Source organism: Anabas testudineus, chromosome 15, assembly GCF_900324465.2.
Source record: "Anabas testudineus chromosome 15, fAnaTes1.2, whole genome shotgun sequence".
In the NCBI taxonomy this organism is placed as follows: Eukaryota; Metazoa; Chordata; class Actinopteri; order Anabantiformes; family Anabantidae; genus Anabas; species Anabas testudineus.
The window spans coordinates 101135-125333 of NC_046624.1; the positions used below are offsets into that span (position 1 = coordinate 101135).

At 39.0% G+C, this 24199-nt stretch overlaps 1 protein-coding gene across 1 annotated transcript; it reads left to right on the top strand.

Annotated features, from left to right (window-relative positions):
• Window positions 1-2614: 2614 nt before the first annotated feature.
• tm9sf2 (transmembrane 9 superfamily member 2) lies at window positions 2615-11958 on the top strand. The gene is made up of 17 exons (XM_026355572.1): window positions 2615-2848; window positions 3995-4062; window positions 4381-4474; window positions 5437-5564; window positions 5711-5840; window positions 6564-6688; window positions 6869-6980; window positions 7865-7944; window positions 8657-8765; window positions 8930-9062; window positions 9276-9395; window positions 9522-9579; window positions 9691-9850; window positions 9957-10108; window positions 10385-10496; window positions 11291-11462; window positions 11552-11958. The coding sequence occupies exons 1-17, from the start codon at window positions 2732-2734 to the stop codon at window positions 11617-11619; spliced, it is 1938 nt and encodes a 645-aa protein (XP_026211357.1). The 5' UTR covers window positions 2615-2731; the 3' UTR covers window positions 11620-11958.
• The last annotated feature ends 12241 nt before the right edge of the window (window positions 11959-24199 follow it).

Sequence of the window (24199 nt, forward strand, 5' to 3'; positions counted from 1 at the left end):
ACAAACTCATGAAGCTCAGATATACTGACTTTCAGCTTGAGAAACAGTAGATCCTACATCCCACAACACAATTGTTTCTGTTATATGTGCTGTGCTGTAAACTTCAAATCTAAACTAAAATGCAGTCCTGTTTCCAAAAGAGTCAGGGCTTGGTGTAAAATGTAACTACGGATGGACTGCAGTACTAAGACACTGTTTCTTGAAAACATTTTGAAGATTTTGATTTGATGAAGGAAGATGTTCTTCTGACATGTGGTGCCATGGTCCGCCAGGTTGGTTTAACACCAGGACTCTTTTACTACTGAGCCATGCTGCTGTAATGTGTGCAGAATGTGGTTTTATATCTTAAAAAGAAGTTGTGTGGATGGCACCTCACTACATTTCACAGTTTCCCAGCTGTTTTGGAAACATGGTAGTCTACATCAAAACCTCCTCTGGATTATTGTGTCTTGAATTGATGCATCAACAAAAATTTGAATTATCATATTCATGACTCATGTTTTACATTTACATTTAGTCATTTGGCAGATGCTTTTATCGAAAGCAACTTATAAGTAAGGAACAAGGCAAGAAAAATATCTAAGTCAAGGAGAAAAACATCAAGCAAAGTGCTATCAATGTTTTCAGCATTTACAAGTACCAAGATCCCACCCTAACATTTTCATCCAGCATTTAAATAAACTTTTGATTAGGAAGGATTTGAGTGACACAACAAATTGTATTTTAAATGCTGACTCTTTCATTTAAAAAAAACGTCTCTAAGCTGGACAACAGTGATTTTATATATACATATATTTTCTCCCCCACTCACTACAGGCTGTCCACTGCTTTTCAAAAGTTCCCTGCAGTTACATCCTGAAGTTTTCACTTTGGAACTACTAATCGCTTTCTCTTTATGCGCCCCACCACAGCTTTATACATCACCTGCCTTTAGAGGCAGTAATGGGAATTTTCCCATCCTCAGCTGGGATCATATGTGTTTATTGAGGTAATTTAGCCATTTGGCTAACACCAAACTATATTTATAAGCTCATCATTCCATTAGTAATGATTAGCCATGTGATGTTTGAATTGATTCCTTGTAAAATGAACCACACACACAGCACAGCTCTGTCATAGTGCTGCCATTAAGGCGCTATTTCCTGAATGTAACGACCAGTTTACTTTTTAACTCCAGATTCCTGTAAAATAAAGCTCATAGAATGATTTTTAAAAACAACTCAAATGAAAATATTCTAGCCAAATGCAGTGGCCTAATACGTAGACAGCCCACTGGAAGTTACCTTTTATGTTTAAAGACAAAAGAACACTGCGACCAACTGTGCAAAAAGATGATGGAAACCCCAATCAGGGGATGGATTCAAGAACCTTTTCAAGTCATTGAGTCTGTTTCATCAGTTCTGTCTGACTGGCTGTAGTGATGCAAGATTGTTCCCCAGATTTTGAGTAGAGGGACCTCTGTCCTGTCGGGTTAAAAAAAAGACAGTCTGAGTTATTCAATACCTCTTATTATTAAAATAAGGTCCAGGTTAGGTGAAGACACTTTTATTGTTCTTTAATTATTATTTTAATGGTCATTACAACATGTCTTATAGTAGTATTTATTCTCATACATTACCATAAAAAACACCTGTTGCTCCAGATACTATTTGTAGAACTAACCGCTGACTGTGGAGAAAATTGTACAAACTGTGTTTTGGAGTTTGAAAAGCATTTAAAGAACCCAGGAAATCAAACTTGCATGATTTTAAAAGCAACATATCAGGGAATAGTCTACTGTGAATTTACTGTGTCAGATGTGTATTACAAAATAGGTCATTGGGCACAGAGATGTCACAGTACACCCAGAGGTCTTAACCTCATCAGTCCTTCATCACGTTTGTTCGTCATCTCTGCTGACTTGAACCACTTCTGCGCAACATGGGGGCAAATACTGATAATGATACAGTGACAAACGGGAAACCCAGTTTACACCACTAAGATAATGAATAAAACTACAAGAAAAAACATCGAATATACTAACCTATTTTCCTGTGAAGGGTTGTGGGAATGCCACTATCCCAGCTGTCATAAGCAGGTCTGTGAAATTACCTTTTAGTTTTAGTTTAGTGGCAGCAAATGAAGTAAATATTTAGGCACTACATTTATTATATACTACAGAATACTTTAGAATCCCCAGTGTGAAATTCACAAGCTACCCTTCAGTGTGCAAGGTAATTCAATTTAGTTATTATATTCAAAATATGCAATTAGCAAAACAGTGTTAAATAAGCTCAGTCATTACCGGCTGCAACATTAATGCATCAGTAATTGTAATCCATTAATACCACATATCAATATTTTTGTATTTTTAACATTTAAATGTAAGTTGTAGGCTAAAGTATAGAACATTTCTGCACTGTGGTATACAATGATACAGTGATCAAATATACTTTAAAAATTTTATTTTAAAAAATTCAGTTCGCACATTTTTTATTGTAGATAACGAATTAGAATCCCTGTCTGGTAGGATTTAGGATTCTGATTTAGGATTCTGATTTAGGATTCTGATGCTTGACGACGAGTGATCCCATAATGCCCCGCTTTCCAAAGCAGGACTTCCGGTATGTGACGTGTCCGCCTCCTGCAGAACCGGATGTTGGTGGCTGCCTGCTGTAGATGTCAGATGCAGTGTGAACTGCCAGGAACGAGATAAGTGTGTACATTTTAGTGGAGATTCGCCCGGGTGAAGATGTTGCTGTGGCTGCTTGGAGCTGCGTTGCTGGCTCGAGCGGCCGGCTTCTACCTCCCGGGTCTGGCGCCCGTCAGCTTTTGTGAGGCTGGACATGACCAAGTTCCAGACTGCAGGGTAAACATAACATGTCACCATTACGACTTCCAGATGTTAGAATAAAACAACTGGGTTGTTAACGTTAGTATGTCTTATCCAGTAAACACAAACACAAAGCATAACGGTTGTTAAATCACATTAAGTGAACCAAGCTAGTTAGTAAGCGAGCTAGCTACAAGCTAGCTAGCCAAAACAAACAAGCAGCAATGCTAACGGGTACCATGCTAACCAGATAGTAAGTCATCTGTTTAAATACATAAAGTAACATCGTTAGTCTGGATACCAAACTCATGACGGGTACATTAACTAGTCCTAGTTTCTGTATCACGAAGAGAGTTAAGCTTTCTCTGGCTCAGCTTACCCGTTTCAATTACAGTTATAGTTAACAAGCATTGACCGACCTGGATAAAGTAATATATTAAAGTAAGTATATTCTTTCTTCTGCCCGAAGATAGGACTTATTTGTCATAAAACTATTTTTATGACAAAGATAAAAATAAAACAAACATTATTAGTGTCTCATAAACTCCCTGCATTTGATAACAGCTGTATCAATGCAGGGAGTGTTTATGAGAGTGCAGGTGGAAATGCTGGAGCAGGAAAACGAAGGATCCTGTGTGAATGAGTAATTTTTTTCTTATCTGACTGGTCGATTATGCTGTTCATCTTCTGAACAGGTTAAATCTGTACTGCATAGGTTACCATGGTGAAGCAGGTTTTTGAACTTCAGTATGCATACATTGTGTCAGTTAGGTGGTCAGTCCATCACTCCACAATGCTTTACACTATGCACATCTCAGTCTGTCCAAATAACAGTCCCTCCTTCCCTATCTTTGTGCCTGCGTGGTGCAGTAGCAGCTTTAATTTCTGTGTAGCAACAAATGTAGCAGAACAAGAGATCTCACAGAAGGACTGTGGTGTGTGTGTGTATATATTTAGTACCTAAAATATTCCTCTTAATGTCTCCATGATTTTTTTTTTAGTCAGAAAACAAATCTCTTGTATTTACGATTTTCGTATTGCTAAGTTTTTAAAATGTCATAACAACATACCCACACAAAAAAAAGAATGTCTACCAACCAATGGGTATAACATAAACATAAACTCCTGACTGGAACTTTCCTGCTCTCTTTCTAATAAGAGTCTTCCTTCTTTTTCTTCTAGTCGACCATTGAGCTGTTTGTGAACAGGCTGGACTCAGTGGAGTCTGTTCTGCCTTATGAATACACTGCGTAAGTAGCTCTGTGTCAATCTGTCGTTTCTTTGCGGGATTTATTTGAATTCCATTTCCCTTCCATTTTGTCTTATTCCCTCAAGCTGCATGACCTACTTCTTCTCTGTACCTCATTGTTGTATAGAAGCATTCCGGAACTGTTAAGCTGAAATAGTTCTTAGGTAAATATTTAACTGCTCAATCCATTAAACTTAAAATATCTAAGAGAGGCCTACAGTGCTACTGTGTTTTCTATCAGTTTTCTATCTATGTCAGTAATTCCTGTAGTGTAGTTTAGTGTGTTTTGGCCTTGAGTCGTGTCCTCTTTTCTGTGCAGGTTTGACTTCTGCTCAAAGAACACTGAGAAACGTCCCTCAGAGAATTTAGGCCAGGTTCTGTTTGGTGAGAGAATCGAACCTTCACCATACAAGGTAACACACCTCAGCGACAATAGCAACAAACACACGCATATGTATTTACACAATAAACATTCAGACAGTGACTTAGTCACACGGCAGAGGCGAAAATTAATCGTCTGAGCACAGGGTTCTGTTGGAATGATCTTTCTGTGGCTATACTTACACTGATAGCAGAGGCAGAGAGGGAAGCTGCTTATTGATGTTTGTTATAATCCCATACTTTAAGTCACCCACAGAAATGGAGAGTGAGTAAAGCAGAGTATTTGCAAACTCAATTGTTGCTCCAGAAAGTTAGTCGAGTATAATTTCGTGAGAAAGTGAGGCCCATGTGGGCACAGAATTGGTGTCATGCATGGTGTCATCAATGACATCATGGTCAACCTGTTGACACAATAGCGATATACACATACAATATATACACATACAATATTATATATAACCCAGTGTCAAAAAAGTTACAGAAAATACTTATAATATATACTACAACATAAAATTACTTTTACACATATTTAAAGGTTTTATTAAATATTATTCAGCTAAATTTCTTCCATATGTACCTCATAAATAATATCAAAGCCTTAAGTTAAAGTACTGTCATCAAAGTATACTCAATCAACAAAGTATGTCATTCTACGTGTTCAGCAGTTGAATAGCTGTATGTGTATCATAGGCTATGAGCACTTTGTATATAGTTGGATAACGCTGTTTACAGGATAAATAGCCGCTGAATAAATAGAGGAAGTTGTGCATAATCAGACACAAACAACTTACTGTAGTTTCCAATAAGATTAGAATATCAGTAAACATGGAAACATGCTGTTGTTGCCAGTATTTGCACTGCAATGTTCAACCTGCTTCATGCCTACGTCAAATAGAATGGAAATGTTATAGTGTAAAATGTGCAAAGTGGAGAGTAACAATGTGTACACACTATATATACCTAAGGTATACTAATGGTGTGTCATGTGTGTTAGTTTGAGTTCAAGAAATCCCAGGAGTGTCAGAAGGTGTGTATGAGAGCCTATGACACCAACAACCCATCAGACAAAGCCAAACTGGATTTTCTCAAAAAAGGCATGCTACTCAACTACCAGCATCACTGGTATGTATGATTCCCTGACATGTGTACAGTACACACACCATAAAGGTGAAGAAAAAGCATGACCAGTGGTAACTGTCTGAACACAAGCTATATAATTTTGTCATTTTTGTGCGTGTGCGTGTGTGTGTGTGCGTGCACGCGCACAGGATTGTGGATAACATGCCGGTCACCTGGTGTTATGATGTTGAAGATGGACAAAAGTTCTGCAATCCTGGTTTCCCTATTGGCTGTTATGTCACAGAAGGAGGTCACCCCAAAGATGCCTGCGTGGTCAATGTGAGTGAGTGAAACAGGGACACACATTAAGGCTTGTGTAACTGTATAATGAACATTATACATAATGTGTGGAAGTGAAGACTAATGTCAGCCTCATGTTTTCTTACTTGTAAAAAAACTCATACACAGCGAGGTACAAATCTAATATATACTTTGGTGGTGCATAGAGAAATGGTCTGGCAGTTTGGACACATAAACAGACCAAACAGCTAGTATTGAGCTGAATGTCCCTTAGCAAGTTTTGCAGACACTTTTTGTTGCCACCAACAAGCTGCTGGAACTCTCTTCTTGGCAGAGTTCAGTTGTATTAGTAATCACCCATTTGTGTCCCAGTTTTGACCATGTAGCTGATGGTGTGAGCTTAGGCTAAAGAATTCCTCCATTTATTTTTATTGTTAACCATAGGTACAGTTTTTGGTGTTGAATACATCGCCTTTACTCTTCCAAACAACTCAATCTTTGTTTCATTAGACCACAAACCTTCCTCCAGAAGTTAAGCTCCAAACTTTAGTCAAACCTGATGTTGACTTTGGAACAGTCTCTATGGGGGTTGGGGCTTGATGTAGAGAAATATCAGAGACAGGGTCAGCAGTCATCATTCTCAGTCCCCAGAGTTACAAAGGTTTATATCCCACACATGAAGCTGTACTACTGTAACATTAACACCAGTAACATTGTTTGCTCTGTATGATTAGACTTTTTGTGTTTAATTTTGTTTTCCAGTCTAACTTCAATGAAAAGGATGCGTTCTACATCTTTAACCACGTGGACATCACTATTTATTACCACATCGTTGAGCATGAGCAGCTCGGAGCACGACTGGTTGCTGCTAAAATTGAACCCAAAAGGTAGTGAATGACTGACACAGATGGAGCTAGTGTAGTGCAAATGTACTTTCTAGTTATTTAGCCTAGATAGTTCAGGTGCTGTATCCTGGTGTGAAACCATCCACTCCACACATTAGCAGAATAATGATAGAAGTGGTGATGTACTGTGATCAGAAATCCTCTTCCTTCCTCTCTGTGCAGCTATGAAAACCCTAATGATGACAACCCTGATTGTTCTGGAGGTCCAAAGTTCCTAAAAAACAAACACACAGGAACGTTCAAGATCCCATATACCTACTCTGTCAGCTTTGTGGTTTGTATCATCTTGGTTGGCTTATTGTTGTGTTGCAATCAAAGGGTCTAAACACTTATGTAAAGGAGAGATTTCATTTTGCTAAAATATAAAAATATGTTTTATCATTCATTGAGTTAATGAGAGCACATTGGTGAATAAAAGGGACAGTTTTCTCATATAAAATGAACTCTAAAACACACAATGTCCAAAAATCGGACTACTTTCTGAACCATTGTTCCTGTTACAGGACCTCCAGCTTTGAAACTTAATTGAAGCTCTACACTTACAATACAGAAACATCTTATTTCATCCTCAAGTCTTGAGTCAGGTCTTTATTGAATCACCCTAATGGCAAAAATAAGTGAGCCAGTGCTCACTGATTAAACATTTGGCAGCAATAACCTCAGACAAGTTTTTCCTGTAGCTGTGGACTAGACCTGCACGACATTCAAAATTCTTCCCGGACATTATGGTTCAACCAGTACTGTATGTCACCTTCTGTACACTGTTAGACGTAATAGCCTTCACTCATACGACACAGATTTGTGACCTGATTGTTGGTAAGACATTTGAAGTTGTCTACATTTAGGCCCTAGGTGCAATATTTAAACACAATTGACACAATTGTCATCATTTTGGCTCTGTGGATTTAGAATAAATCAATCAAGATATGCTTAAAATGTAGGCTCAACAAACTTCTGCTTCATTTCAAATCCACTTTGTGGGTATACAGAGCAGACATGTTGTGTCATCATTTCTAAACCTTCCTCTATATGAAGGTAAGTTAAGCTTTACCCAGTACTATGCTGAAGAGCAGTGTCAACTGGTAAATATTTATTATATTAAGATAAAGAGGAGGTACCATCTCATCATCAGAGAACTGTGTGTACATGTGTTTGTAGGAAGACAAGAAGATTCGTTGGGCGTCGAGATGGGACTACATTCTGGAGTCAATGCCTCACACCAACATCCAGTGGTTCAGGTAGCATTCAAACACACGTTCACTTATACAGTGGCAAGAAAAATTATTAGAACCTTTTGGAATTCAGTCAAGAGTATTAACAAGTTTAATGTACCTAAAATAAGATCACAAAAACAATTCAGATTTTCTGTGTCTTTATTAAGAACAACCATAGAAACCATACTGCTAGTGGAAAAAGTAGGAACTGTTAGAATAATGACCTACTAAAGACTATTTGGAGTCAGGTGTTGGCATACCTGGAGTTTGCTTTTTAGATGTGGACTGGTGAACCTCTGGTTCTAAGACTCAGACTCTCTAAGATGTCCTTTTTATACATACGTGCTGGAGACCTGTTGCCAATTAACTTTATTAGTTGCTAAATGTACTCATCCTTGTCAGTCCCACTTACTTTTCAAGTATTTTGTTTCTTCTGTCCCAACTTTTCTAAGACATTCATTATGTTTTCTATGTTAAATTGTGAATAAAATATGGGTTTATGAGATTTGAAAATCATCTGTTTTTATGTGGATTTTACACAGTGTCCTGACTTTTTTGGAATTGGGGTTATAATATTAAAAGTCTGGTGATGATCTGGTAGGGTCATAATGATTAATTCCAGTCATTGCTCAATCCTGTTGTCTGATAGTTAACCTGTCACCTCCATGCACAAACACTGATACATCAACTAATGTGTAAATTATGAGCTGTTTGAATTGCTGTTTTTTCTCCGCAGCATCATGAACTCGTTGGTCATAGTGTTATTCCTGTCTGGAATGGTAGCCATGATCATGCTGAGGACTCTTCATAAAGACATTGCCAGATACAATCAGATGGACTCTGTGGTGAGTTCCTGTCTCTGTGGCTGATGAGAACACTTCTGAGCTGAGGACAGAAAATTGCCAATAGTTATAAGTTCATAGTTAACAGCAGTGATAAAACCTTTTAAACTGAAAATATTGAGTTAGCGTTGTTCTCATTACATCTGCTCATGTGTCCTGTTCTTCAGGAGGATGCCCAGGAGGAGTTTGGATGGAAGTTGGTCCATGGAGATGTTTTCAGACCTCCGAGGAAGGGGATGCTGCTGTCGGTTTTCCTTGGCTCTGGAACACAGATCTTCATTATGACCTTTGTCACCCTTTGTATGTCTTTGTTATATTCTTATAAAACATTAATTAATGGCCAAACCCGTACCACTTCACGGCGACAGTTCCCAGTTTAATTTTTTTGCTTTAATGCAAATTCAGCTGTTGTGATGAGTCCAGATGGTTTAAAGTCTGATGATGACATGTTGTAAAAATCTCCATTTAAATGACATTATCAAAACTTTGAGCGACTTTCCCTTTCCTCTCCAGTCTTTGCCTGTCTTGGGTTCCTGTCTCCAGCAAACCGTGGGGCTCTGATGACGTGTGCTGTCGTTCTCTGGGTTCTTCTGGGAACTCCTGCTGGATATGTGGCCGCTCGCCTCTACAAATGTCAGTGAGAAAGAACACAGTGTTTAATATTGTAGCGAAAAAGGGAATAAGAGTTTTCCGGTAGGCTCACAGTTACTGATTTCTGAAAACTATATTCTTCTTGGTCTTTGTGTATGGTTATGACAGCGTTTGGAGGAGAAAAGTGGAAGACCAACGTGTTGCTGACAGCCTTCCTCTGTCCTGGGTAAGACTGGTTCAAACGCGACAATGGCAGACATTTACCAGATGATATAGATTCCGCGCTCTTACTCGTCATCTCTGTCACAGTCACAACATCCCGTCTGTCTCCCCTCAGGGTTGTGTTTGCCGATTTCTTTGTAATGAACTTGATCCTATGGGGTGAGGGGTCTTCAGCAGCCATGCCCTTTGGGACACTGGTAGCCATACTGGCTCTGTGGTTCTGCATCTCAGTGCCACTTACGTTTATAGGAGCATACTTTGGCTTCAAGAAGGCAGTAAGTAAACCTAAACTCTATGTTTCATAGCCTCTTTCCTGTGTGACATATTCTGGATGTACACGTTTGATTCTCTCCCTTTTCTGTTGTGATCTGATTGTTTAAGGGTATTGAGCACCCAGTGCGCACCAATCAGATTCCACGCCAAATCCCAGAGCAGTCATTCTACACTAAACCTTTCCCTGGGATCGTCATGGGAGGAATTCTGCCGTTTGGATGTATATTTATCCAGCTGTTCTTCATACTAAACTCTATCTGGTGAGAAAGAAGAAAACGAGTTGGCTGTAGATACTCTGATAAATCTGATTACATTGTACAAGACCTGGTTTTGTGACTAGAATTGAGTCTGGAGAGAGCGGATCAGTTTGGCTCTATTCAGTTAGAGATGTGGAAGCTCTACCATCGAACGTTTATCTCTTTGCATCTCAGTTTTGTATTAACCAAACATTGTAGGAGACTCCTCTCCACCGAGTGATGCTGTGTTGTATTTTGTCTTTTGTATTTAATGTCAGAATGTCTCCTTGTGTCCTCCAGGTCTCATCAGATGTACTACATGTTTGGCTTCCTTTTTCTAGTCTTCATTATTCTGGTCATCACCTGCTCTGAGGCCACCATCCTGCTCTGCTACTTCCACCTATGTGCTGAGGTAAACAGCACAATCAGTGATATTCTTCAACCTCCTCATCATCACATTAATGTTCAGTTATTTGCTTTGATCACTGGATGCTTTTAGCCAAAGTGACTTAGCACAAAGCAGCAAAACAGCTCAGTCAAGGAGAAGACATTGAAAGCAAAGTGCCCTGACTAGAAAATGTTGAGATGGGTCAGATTTTTTTCGGATGTTGTAGCGAGCAAATCTGCTGTCAGTGACGACCCCCAGAATCAGTCCTAGCAGACTTTGTGGGGACAATCACTGAAAAGCTTAAAGCAATGCTCTCTTCTTCTCTTCTGTTAATGTTGCAACCAAAATTCCCAATGCAACAAAACACATGATCACATTTAAGGATCAGCTCTGGCACCAGTGAAACATAGAGATGAATCCAAAAACTTTTTAAAGCTGAAGGACAGGACATCTTTCCACAGATGCATGGTGCAAAACTGGTATCTCTCTATCACTACCTCAAAATACTATTTAGTGGTAGTGTAGAAAACAGGGGGTTTTCTCCCTTTGGTTGTACACTGTGTGCAATTAGCTCAATAAAGAAGGGCATTTCTTTGCTGCAAGATGGGTACTGCATTTCACGGCTGTCGTCTGTGGCTTTGAATGATGGAGATTAAGTTGGATGCCACACTGTCCCAAACAGTTATCACACATGCAAAGTCTGTTTAGGTGTTTTCTAGATTTAGATCTGGTTTATGCACGACTATCATTGTTCCACTCCCTTCTCTACATCTAAGTTTAAGACTGTAAATGTACTGAACTGTCTCTTGTCATCACAGGACTACCACTGGCAGTGGCGCTCCTTCCTGACCAGCAGCTTCACTGCTGTCTACTTCCTGGTCTATGCCATTCATTATTTCTTCTCCAAGCTGCAAATCACTGGACTGGCCAGCACCATTCTGTACTTTGGATACACCATGATCATGGCTCTGATCTTTTTCTTATTCACTGGTAGGTATAAAAGAGACAAGTGAAGGATGACAGTTGGTGTATTTTTTCCATCCAGCTGATATTGAAATGTGTATTTTCTCTATCCTCAGGCACAATTGGCTTCTTTGCCTGTTTTTGGTTTGTTACCAAGATCTACAGTGTAGTCAAAGTTGACTGAAGGATCCAAACACCACAGACTGTATTGGGCTGAAAGTTGCTTCCTCTCATCAACATTTGGAAACAATTAATATCCATCTGAACTGAACTGAACATCACCACCTTCACCTCCTAATTCTCTCAGAGACGACTCTGGCTCCGACAGATGACCAATTTCTTTGTTTTGTGTGCCTCGGGTGTTCATGTGTGAGCATGTGTACACTGGGTTGTATTTTTGTACAGACTGTCATCTGTCATGTCCTGTTTTTTTAATTCTCTCTGCATTTTATGAGCTCTCTGTGTTTGCGGATGTAGTGAAACAAATAAAGCTTGGAGGTGCTGCTTCCTCAAATGGACTCTCTGGGACAATGTGTCAAGTTGTTGTGTTTACGTTAGCCACAATTTTTGCAAAAAGTCCATGCAAGGCAAATCTAAATGAGCTCCAGTATCCTGCTTGTGTGTCTAGTCCCACATTTCAGCGTCAAAAATGTCTACAGTTTTAAGGCAGCTACAGAATGCAGCCTACGTTTGTTTAAAACTGTTAACAAGCAGTGTTTCTCAGAGGAAATGCAGGTTCAGTTCTGAAACTAATGTTTGACTGGTTCCATAATGCAGGACAAGATATCTTTGAGCAAAAGTGTTTTAATTTAGATCCAAGAGAAAGTCTGTGTTTTGTCCCATTAAAGGACAACTTCACCAATTTTAAACTCTCTAATAAATTCTCTGCTTATTGTAGCTGAAAAACGTTCTTTATTTAGACGAAAAAAGCAACAAGGAACAAACCCCTGTCCTATTTCCCATCATCCTCTTGCTACAGAAAAGCTATGACTTGTATCACATCCCACCCTCAGAAAGACATTTCCTCAGCTGCTTATTTGGTTAGCATGTTGTGTTGTGTTGTGTGAGCTACAAGCAGGAAATGGTCTGATGCTGCTTGAAGACTGCCCCAAGCTTAAGGTGAATGGATGCCGTAATTCTTTAGTTAAGTCTAGCAAATCTGACCAGGAGGCAGTACTAAAATGCACATTAAAGCTGTATCTAGTATCAATGCACAGCATTTTAAGAAGCTGCTGCAAACATATCTACTGGGCCTCTATAAAAAGTGTGACAAGAGTCTATACTACTAACGATAAATTCAGATTTTAACTTTATGAGTGTAGCATTAAATCCAGAGCTTACATTTAAACTCAGAATTCCCTGTTTCGAATTAAGAAGTTTAAACAAAAACAATCGGTCCTTATTTTATAGTTTTTTTCATTTATGTGCTGCCTTATAATGTGTGTTTTCGAAAGGCATTATGATTTTGACAGTTGTTCCCAGCTTCTCCTACACGGCTTTCTGGCATTGGCATTTACAGCAACAATTTGTGTTATATAACTTTTATATAAAATTATATGCATATGACTTTTTCTAATATTTATGAGTTTGAACAATCAGCTTTGTCTTTTAATTAAATAGTTTTTCCCCTCTTATTTGTTTTCTTTCGTCTTTCATCTCCTGATTGCCCTGAAAGGACATGACTAAACATCTCATGTTGTGTTTTGATTGTCTTTCTCTGTCATTAAGATGTAGAATTGTTATTGCACCCTTTGTGTTGTACATTTCCTTTGAAATAAATACAATTTACAATGTCAACCTTGCTTTTCAGGTCTACATCCCCAGCCGTCCACTGCGCTCAACCAGGGAACGTCGTCTGGTGGTACCAGCACCACACAGTCGACACCAAGGAAAACTGTTCAGCTCAGTGATCCCACGATGGTGGAATGAGCTGCCTATCTCTGCACGCTCAGCCACCTCTCTTGCAATCTTTAAAAAACAGCTGAAAACAGAACTCTTCCGCATCTTCCTTTGCACTTAAAAAAAAAAGAAGCTTTTCTACTCTTTTGTTCTCACGTCTTGAAACAGAAACACTTTTTGACAGCACTTTGCTTTGATGTTGTTTCTTCTTGACTTAGATTTTGTTTGCTTGCCTTGTTCCTCACTTGTTAGTCGCTTTGGATAAAAGCGTCTGCTAAATGACTAAATGTAAATGTAAATGTAAACCTTCTCTCAAGTCTTCAGAATAACAAAGTGAAATCTAGTTTTCTGAGTTTAAAGCAAACACTTTTATGCTCCTCCCTCACATTTGTAACTTTGGATCAAATCTGTTCATAAAAAACGGCCTCTGTGTGTTGCAGATTAATTTAGATTTGCTTCAGTTCTTTGTCCTTTGTTTACATTCTGGGATCATAGTGTGACCCAGAATGCCAACCTCTTTACAGATTAACCCAGATTAAGGTGTTAACATATTTTAACAAGTACTCTAATTATTTCCAGAAAGACTTGACTTACTTTATCTCCAGTTTTATCTAATATTTAGTACAGAGATATCACAGTATGTATCTAGATAGCTATTGCACATCTAGGATATTGTTCAGCATGTTATACATTTGTGAAGATGCTTACATAGAAAACTACCATCTGCATACCTTCCCACACTAAGTGCATCGTCTGCTAGGATTTATGATGTTGATGTTATGTTGTTATTATTTCGTTTCAGGTCCTGGAGATTGTGGATAGAAACATGAACGACTCTTTCCTGTATGGTGAGGGGAGGCTTGTGTTCCTTCTGAAGTCCACAGTCATCTGAACAGATTTCATTTCACAAAATAAAAACAAAGAACCCTACAAATGCTCATTTTCCAACCAGAAATCCACCACATTTAAGAGGAATGTATACTGCACAATTTTAAGGGCACTTACAATGTTAAAGATTATGCTAGTTTTAACAGTAATATAACTGTGTTTTCAGCAGCAATTTGAAAATGGTGCTATATGCAGTAAACTGCTGTACAATGGTAAGCACGCACTGTAATGTTAATAGCAGTACTGCTGTGTTGTCAACACTGCTTTGCTGTTAAGGCCTTATACAGGACGTTGCTGTAAATTAAGCGATGATAAACTACTTACTTTTTACCACTACTATATATATATATATATATATATATATATATATATATATATATATATATATATATATATATATTGTTTGTTTGTTTGTTTTGTATTATTTTGTATGTGTTTTTATGAGTGTTGCTTCTTCCTGCTGTATGAGGACATTAGCTAACTAGTACATACAGCTAGCATTGTTAGCAAATACCAAAAGGCTAGAAAACAGTTAAACAAGTTCGTGATTTTGGTTTAATATAATGTCATCTGTTTTAGGGCACATTGCAATGTCCAGAAGGTAAATATTTGTGTAATATTTATGTCTTTTAATTCCACATAGTTAAATTGTATGTAAAATGTAAAAAAACATAAAATGTTGACTGTAATGGTAACTTTCATAGCACGCTAGTAGCGACTAACACATTAGCTCGCTGGGGATGTTAGCATAGTTCAGGTGTGTTTGGTGTCAGTAAATTTGTAAAGCTGAAACTACCCCACTTTTGGCTGACTTACACAAAGTAAATGGGGACAAGAACATTTGTGTAGTATTCATTATATTAGAAAAACAAGAGCAGTCCATTCATGGATGCTATGAGCAGTACCTCCTGATGCTTGTGGTAATAGTGTTGTGACAGTTGTACATTGGAATGAATGTCTGTATATTACAACCCCCAGCGTACCTGGTAATTAAATTGAATGTACTGTCAGCTCTTAAGAAGCACTAATGCACCTTCAGCTCTAAGCGAGTACTATTGTACTGTCTGCTCTGTAGCGAATACTCATTTCTGTCATTAGTTCTCTTTGACTTTTTGTTTCTGGTGTGTAGCATCACAGACTGTGTCACAATCTCCTCCCCTGCAAATCCCTAAATATATTATTTAGGTCCTTTGACCTCTGATGATGTCACAGTGGACAAGATTAACAATGTTAATATTGAGCATGTTTTAACATTAAAGAGACGGGGTGTAGAGGATTGACATAACAGCTAGTGTTACAGCTCCGAGGCCAGAGTACTGTCAGCTGTTAGTGAGTGCTATTGTACTATCAACTAGTACGAATGTACTGTCTGCTCTCACCAAGTGCTAATTTACTGTCTGCTCTGAGGTAGTACAAATGTACCTTCAGCTCTGAGTGAGTACTCATTTCTGTCATCAGTTTTCTTTGACTTTTTGTTTGTGCTGTGTAACATCACAGAAGGTTTCACAATCTGCTTCCCATTCAAATCCCTAAATTTATTATTTAGGTCCTTTGATCTCTGATGATGTCACAGTTGACAACCTTAACAATGTTAATGTTGAGCATGTGTTAACATGAAAGTGACGGGGTGTAGAGGATTGACATAACATGTAGTGTTATAGCTCTGAGGCTAGAGTACTGTCAGCTGTTAGTGAGTAGTATTGTACTATCAGCTCTCAGCTAGTAATAATGTACTGTCTGCTCTCAGCGAGTGTATTGTCAGCACTGAGCTAGTACTCTTGTATTGTCAGTTCTCAAAATCTCCCAATGTACCTTCAGCTCTGAGTGAGTAATCATTTCTGTCATTAGTTCTCTGTGACTTTTTGTTTCTGGTGTGTTACATCACAGAAGGTTTCACAATCTTCTCCCCTGCAAATCCCTAAATATATTCTTTAGGTCCTTTGATCTCTGATGATGTCATAGTTGACAACCTTAACAATGTAAATGTTGAGCGTGTGTTAACATTAAAGTGACGGGGTGTAGAGGATTGACATAACATGTAGTGTTATAGCTCTGAGACTAGAGTACTGTCAGCTGTTAGTGAGTACTCCTGTATGTTCTACTCTCAGTTAGTACTAATGTACCTTCAGCTTTCAGCAAGTACTATCGTACTGTCTGCTCTCAGCTAGTGCTATTGTACTGTCAGTTCTCAAAATCTACTAATGTATGTTCAGCTCTGAGTGAGTACTCATTTCTGTCATTAGTTCTCTTTGACTTTTTGATTCTGGTGTGTAGCTTCACAGACGGTGTCAAAATCTGCTCCCCTGCAAATCCCTAAATATATTATTTAGGTCCTTCAATGTTAACACACGCTCAACATTAACATTGTTAAGGTTCTCAACTGTGACATCATCAGACATCAAAGTGACGGGGTGTAGAGGATTGACATAACAGCTAGTGTTACAGCTCCGAGGCCAGAGTACTGTCAGCTGTTAGTGAGTACTATTGTACTATCAGCTCTCAGCTAGTACTAATGTACTGTCTGCTCTCACCGAGTGGTAATTTACTGTCAGCACTGAGCTAGTACTATTGTACTGTCTGCTCTCAGCTAGTACAAATGTACTTTCAGCTCTGAGTGAGTACTCATTTCTGTCATTAGTTCTCTGATTCACATTCTGCTTCCCATTCAAATCCCTAAATATTTTCTTTAGGTCCTTTGATCTCTGATGATGTCACAGTTGACAACCTTAACAATGTTAATGTTGAGCATTTGTTAACATGAAAGTGACGGGGTGTAGAGGATTGACATAACATGTAGTGTTATAGCTCTGAGGCTAGAGTACTGTCAGCTGTTAGTGAGTGCTATTGTACTATCAACTATCAGCTAGTACGAATGTACTTTCTGCTCTCAGCTAGTACAAATGTACTTTCAGCTCTGAGTGAGTACTCATTTCTGTCATTAGTTCTCTTTGACTCTTTGTTTCTGGTGTGTAGCTTCACGGACGGTGTCAAAATCTGCTCCCCTGCAAATCCCTAAATATATTATTTAAGTCCTTCAATGTTAACACACGCTCAACGTTAACATTGTTAAGGTTCTCAACTGTGACATCATCAGACATCAAAGTGACGGGGTGTAGAGGATTGACAAAACAGCTATTGTTACAGCTCCGAGGCCAGCGTACTGTCAGCTGTTAGTGAGTACTATTGTACTATCAGCTCTCAGCTAGTACTAATGTACTGTCTGCTCTCACCGAGTGGTAATTTACTGTCAGCTCTGAGGTAGTACTATTGTACTGTCTGCTCTGAGGTAGTACAAATGTACCTTCAGCTCTGAGTGAGTACTCATTTCTGTCATTAGTTTTCTTTGACTTTTAGTTTCTGCTGTGTAACATCACAGAAGGTTTCACAATCTGCTTCCCATTCAAATCTCTAAATTTATTATTTAGATCCTTTGATGTCTGATGATGTCACAGTTGACAACCTTAAAAATGTAAATGTTGAGCATGTGTTAACATTAAAGTGACGGGGTGTAGAGGATTGACATAACAGCTAGTGTTACAGGTCCGAGGCAAGAGTACTGTCAGCTGTTATTGAGTAGTATTGTACTATCAGCTCTCAGCTAGTACTAATATAATGTCAGCTGTTAGTCAGTACTATTGTACTGTCAGTTCTCAAAATCTACTAATGTACCTTCAGCTCTGAGTGAGTACTCATTTCTGTCATTAGTTCTCTTTGACTTTTTGTGTCTGGTGTGTAGCATCCCAGACGTCACAATTTGCTCCCCTGCAAATCCCTAAATATACTCTTTAGGTCCTTTGATGTCTGATGATGTCACAGTTGACAACCTTAACAATGTTAATGTTGAGCATGTGTTAACATGAAAGTGACAGGGTGTAGAGGATTGACATAACAGCTAGTGTTACAGCTCCGATGCCAGAGTACTGTCAGCTGTTCGTTAGTGTTTTGTACTATCAGCTCTCAGCAAGTGCTAATGTACTGTCTGCTCTGTGCTAGTACAAATGTACCTTCAGCTCTGAGTGAGTACTCATTTCTGTCATTAGTTCTCTGTGACTTTTTGTTTCTGGTGTGTTACATCACAGAAGGTTTCACAATCTTCTCCCCTGCAAATCCCTAAATATATTCTTTAGGTCCTTTGATCTCTGATGATGTCATAGTTGACAACCTTAACAATGTAAATGTTGAGCGTGTGTTAACATTAAAGTGACGGGGAGAAGAGGATTGACATAACAGCTGTTAGTGAGTGCGATTGTACAATCAGCTCTCAGCTAGTACTAATGTACTGTCTGCTCTCACCGAGTGGTAATTTACTGTCAGCACTGAGCTAGTCCTATTGTTCTTTCAGCTCTCAGCTTGTACAAATGTACCCTCAGCTTTCAGCAAGTACTATTGTACTGTCTGCTCTCAGCTAGTACAAATGTACTTTCAGCTCTGAGTGAGTACTCATTTTTGTCATTAGTTCGCTTTGACTCTTTGTTTCTGGTGTGTAGCTTCACAGATGGTGTCAAAATCTGCTCCCCTGCAAATCCCTAAATATATTATTTAGGTCCTTCAATGTTAACACACGCTCAACATTAACATTGTTAAGGTTCTCAACTGTGACATCATCAGACATCAAAGTGACGGGGTGTAGAGGATTGACATAACAGCTAGTGTTACAGCTCCGAGGCCAGAGTACCGTCAGCTGTTAGTGAGTGCTATTGTACTATCAGCTATCACCTAGTACTAATATACTGTCTGCTCTCAGCGAGTACTATTGTACTGTCGGCTCTCAGCAAGTACTAATTTACTGTCAGCACTGAGCTAGTACTATTGTACTGTCAGTTCTCAAAATCTACTAATGTACCTTCAGCTCTGAGTGAGTACTCATTTCTGTCATTAGTTCTCTTTGACTTTTTGTGTCTGGTGTGTAGAATCCCAGACGTCACAATTTGCTCCCCTGCAAATCCCTAAATATACTCTTTAGGTCCTTTGATGTCTGATGATGTCACAGTTGACAACCTTAACAATGTAAATGTTGAGCGTGTGTTAACATTAAAGTGACGGGGTGTAGAGGATTGACATAACAGCTAGTGTTACAGGTCCGAGGCAAGAGTACTGTCAGCTGTTATTGAGTAGTATTGTACTATCAGCTCTCAGCTAGTACTAATGTACTGTCTGCTCTCAGCGAGTGTATTGTCAGCACTGAGCTAGTACTCTTGTATTGTCAGTTCTCAAAATCTACCAATGTACCTTCAGCTCTGAGTGAGTACTCATTTCTGTCCTTAGTTCTCTGTGACTTTTTGTTTCTGGTGTGTTACATCACAGAAGGTTTCACATTCTGCTTCCCATGCAAATCCCTAAATATATTCTTTAGGTCCTTTGATCTCTGATGATGTCACAGTTGACAACCTTAAGAATGTAAATGTTGAGCGTGTGTTAACATTAAAGTGACGGGGTGTAGAGGATTGACATAACAGCTAGTGTTACAGGTCCGAGGCAAGAGTACTGTCAGCTTTTATTGAGTAGTATTGTACTATCAGCTCTCAGCTAGTACTAATGTACTGTCTGCTCTCAGCGAGTGTATTGTCAGCACTGAGCTAGTACTCTTGTATTGTCAGTTCTCAAAATCTACCAATGTACCTTCAGCTCTGAGTGAGTACTCATTTCTGTCATTAGTTCTCTGTGACTTTTTGTTTCTGGTGTGTTACATCACAGAAGGTTTCACATTCTGCTTCCCATTCAAATCCCTAAATATTTTCTTTAGGTCCTTTGATCTCTGATGATGTCACAGTTGACAACCTTAACAATGTTAATGTTGAGCATGTGTTAACATGAAAGTGACGGGGTGTAGAGGATTGACATAACATGTAGTGTTATAGCTCTGAGACTAGAGTACTGTCAGCTGTTAGTGAGTACTCCTGTATGTTCTACTCTCAGTTAGTACTAATGTACCTTCAGCTTTCAGCAAGTACTATCGTACTGTCTGCTCTCAGCTAGTGCTATTGTACTGTCAGTTCTCAAAATCTACTAATGTATGTTCAGCTCTGAGTGAGTACTCATTTCTGTCATTAGTTCTCTTTGACTTTTTGTTTCTGGTGTGTAGCTTCACAGACGGTGTCAAAATCTGCTCCCCTGCAAATCCCTAAATATATTATTTAGGTCCTTCAATGTTAACACACGCTCAACATTAACATTGTTAAGGTTCTCAACTGTGACATCATCAGACATCAAAGTGACGGGGTGTAGAGGATTGACATAACAGCTAGTGTTACAGGTCCGAGGCAAGAGTACTGTCAGCTGTTAGTGAGTACTATTGTACTATCAGCTCTCAGCTAGTACTAATGTACTGTCTGCTCTCACCGAGTGGTAATTTACTGTCAGCACTGAGCTAGTACTATTGTACTGTCTGCTCTCAGCTAGTACAAATGTACTTTCAGCTCTGAGTGAGTACTCATTTCTGTCATTAGTTCTCTGATTTTTTCTTTCTGGTGTGTAGCATCCCAGACGGTGTCAAAATCTGCTCCCCTGCAAATCCCTAAATATATTAGTTAGGTCCTTTGATCTCTGATGATGTCACAGTTGACAACCTTAACAATGTAAATGTTGAGCGTGTGTTAACATTAAAGTGACGGGGTGTAGAGGATTGACATAACAGCTAGTGTTACAGGTCCGAGGCAAGAGTACTGTCAGCTTTTATTGAGTAGTATTGTACTATCAGCTCTCAGCTAGTACTAATGTACTGTCTGCTCTCAGCGAGTGTATTGTCAGCACTGAGCTAGTACTCTTGTATTGTCAGTTCTCAAAATCTACCAATGTACCTTCAGCTCTGAGTGAGTACTCATTTCTGTCATTAGTTCTCTGTGACTTTTTGTTTCTGGTGTGTTACATCACAGAAGGTTTCACATTCTGCTTCCCATTCAAATCCCTAAATATTTTCTTTAGGTCCTTTGATCTCTGATGATGTCACAGTTGACAACCTTAACAATGTTAATGTTGAGCATGTGTTAACATGAAAGTGACGGGGTGTAGAGGATTGACATAACATGTAGTGTTATAGCTCTGAGACTAGAGTACTGTCAGCTGTTAGTGAGTACTCCTGTATGTTCTACTCTCAGTTAGTACTAATGTACCTTCAGCTTTCAGCAAGTACTATCGTACTGTCTGCTCTCAGCTAGTGCTATTGTACTGTCAGTTCTCAAAATCTACTAATGTATGTTCAGCTCTGAGTGAGTACTCATTTCTGTCATTAGTTCTCTTTGACTTTTTGTTTCTGGTGTGTAGCTTCACAGACGGTGTCAAAATCTGCTCCCCTGCAAATCCCTAAATATATTATTTAGGTCCTTCAATGTTAACACACGCTCAACATTAACATTGTTAAGGTTCTCAACTGTGACATCATCAGACATCAAAGTGACGGGGTGTAGAGGATTGACATAACAGCTAGTGTTACAGCTCCGAGGCCAGCGTACTGTCAGCTGTTAGTGAGTACTATTGTACTATCAGCTCTCAGCTAGTACTAATGTACTGTCTGCTCTCACCGAGTGGTAATTTACTGTCAGCACTGAGCTAGTACTATTGTACTGTCTGCTCTCAGCTAGTACAAATGTACTTTCAGCTCTGAGTGAGTACTCATTTCTGTCATTAGTTCTCTGATTTTTTCTTTCTGGTGTGTAGCATCCCAGACGGTGTCAAAATCTGCTCCCCTGCAAATCCCTAAATATATTAGTTAGGTCCTTTGATCTCTGATGATGTCACAGTTGACAACCTTAACAATGTAAATGTTGAGCGTGTGTTAACATTAAAGTGACGGGGTGTAGAGGATTGACATAACAGCTAGTGTTACAGGTCCGAGGCAAGAGTACTGTCAGCTTTTATTGAGTAGTATTGTACTATCAGCTCTCAGCTAGTACTAATGTACTGTCTGCTCTCAGCGAGTGTATTGTCAGCACTGAGCTAGTACTCTTGTATTGTCAGTTCTCAAAATCTACCAATGTACCTTCAGCTCTGAGTGAGTACTCATTTCTGTCATTAGTTCTCTGTGACTTTTTGTTTCTGGTGTGTTACATCACAGAAGGTTTCACATTCTGCTTCCCATTCAAATCCCTAAATATTTTCTTTAGGTCCTTTGATCTCTGATGATGTCACAGTTGACAACCTTAACAATGTTAATGTTGAGCATTTGTTAACATGAAAGTGACGGGGAGAAGAGGATTGACATAACATGTAGTGTTATAGCTCTGAGGCTAGAGTACTGTCAGCTGTTAGTGAGTGCTATTGTACTATCAACTATCAGCTAGTACGAATGTACTGTCTGCTCTCACCAAGTGCTAATTTACTGTCTGCTCTGAGGTAGTACAAATGTACCTTCAGCTCTGAGTGAGTACTAATTTCTGTCATCAGTTTTCTTTGACTTTTTGTTTGTGCTGTGTAACATCACAGAAGGTTTCACAATCTGCTTCCCATTCAAATCCCTAAATTTATTATTTAGGTCCTTTGATCTCTGATGATGTCACAGTTGACAACCTTAACAATGTTAATGTTGAGCATGTGTTAACATTAAAGTGACGGGGTGTAGAGGATTGACATAACAGCTAGTGTTACAGCTCCGAGGCAAGAGTACTGTCAGCTGTTATTGAGTAGTATTGTACTATCAGCTCTCAGCTAGTACTATTGTACTGTCTACTCTCAGCTAGTACAAAATGTACCTTCAGCTCTGAGTGAGTACTCATTTCTGTCATTAGTTCTCTGATTTTTTCGTTCTGGTGTGTAGCATCCCAGACGGTGTCAAAATCTGCTCCCCTGCAAATCCCTAAATATATTATTTAGGTCCTTTGATCTCTGATGATATCACATTTGACAACCTTAACAATGTTAATGTTGAGCATGTGTTAACATGAAAGTGACAGGGTGTAGAGGATTGACATAACAGCTAGTGTTACAGCTCCGATGCCAGAGTACTGTCAGCTGTTCGTTAGTGTTTTGTACTATCAGCTCTCAGCAAGTGCTAATGTACTGTCTGCTCTGTGCTAGTACAAATGTACCTTCAGCTCTGAGTGAGTACTCATTTCTGTCATTAGTTCTCTGTGACTTTTTGTTTCTGGTGTGTTACATCACAGAAGGTTTCACAATCTTCTCCCCTGCAAATCCCTAAATATATTCTTTAGGTCCTTTGATCTCTGATGATGTCATAGTTGACAACCTTAACAATGTAAATGTTGAGCGTGTGTTAACATTAAAGTGACGGGGAGAAGAGGATTGACATAACAGCTGTTAGTGAGTGCGATTGTACAATCAGCTCTCAGCTAGTACTAATGTACTGTCTGCTCTCACCGAGTGGTAATTTACTGTCAGCACTGAGCTAGTACTCTTGTTCTTTCAGCTCTCAGCTTGTACAAATGTACCCTCAGCTTTCAGCAAGTACTATTGTACTGTCTGCTCTCAGCTAGTACAAATGTACTTTCAGCTCTGAGTGAGTACTCATTTCTGTCATTAGTTCTCTGATTCACATTCTGCTTCCCATTCAAATCCCTAAATATTTTCTTTAGGTCCTTTGATCTCTGATGATGTCACAGTTGACAACCTTAACAATGTTAATGTTGAGCATTTGTTAACATGAAAGTGACGGGGTGTAGAGGATTGACCTAACATGTAGTGTTATAGCTCTGAGGCTAGAGTACTGTCAGCTGTTAGTGAGTGCTATTGTACTATCAACTATCAGCTAGTACGAATGTACTTTCTGCTCTCAGCTAGTACAAATGTACTTTCAGCTCTGAGTGAGTACTCATTTCTGTCATTAGTTCTCTTTGACTCTTTGTTTCTGGTGTGTAGCTTCACGGACGGTGTCAAAATCTGCTCCCCTGCAAATCCCTAAATATATTATTTAAGTCCTTCAATGTTAACACACGCTCAACATTAACATTGTTAAGGTTCTCAACTGTGACATCATCAGACATCAAAGTGACGGGGTGTAGAGGATTGACAAAACAGCTATTGTTACA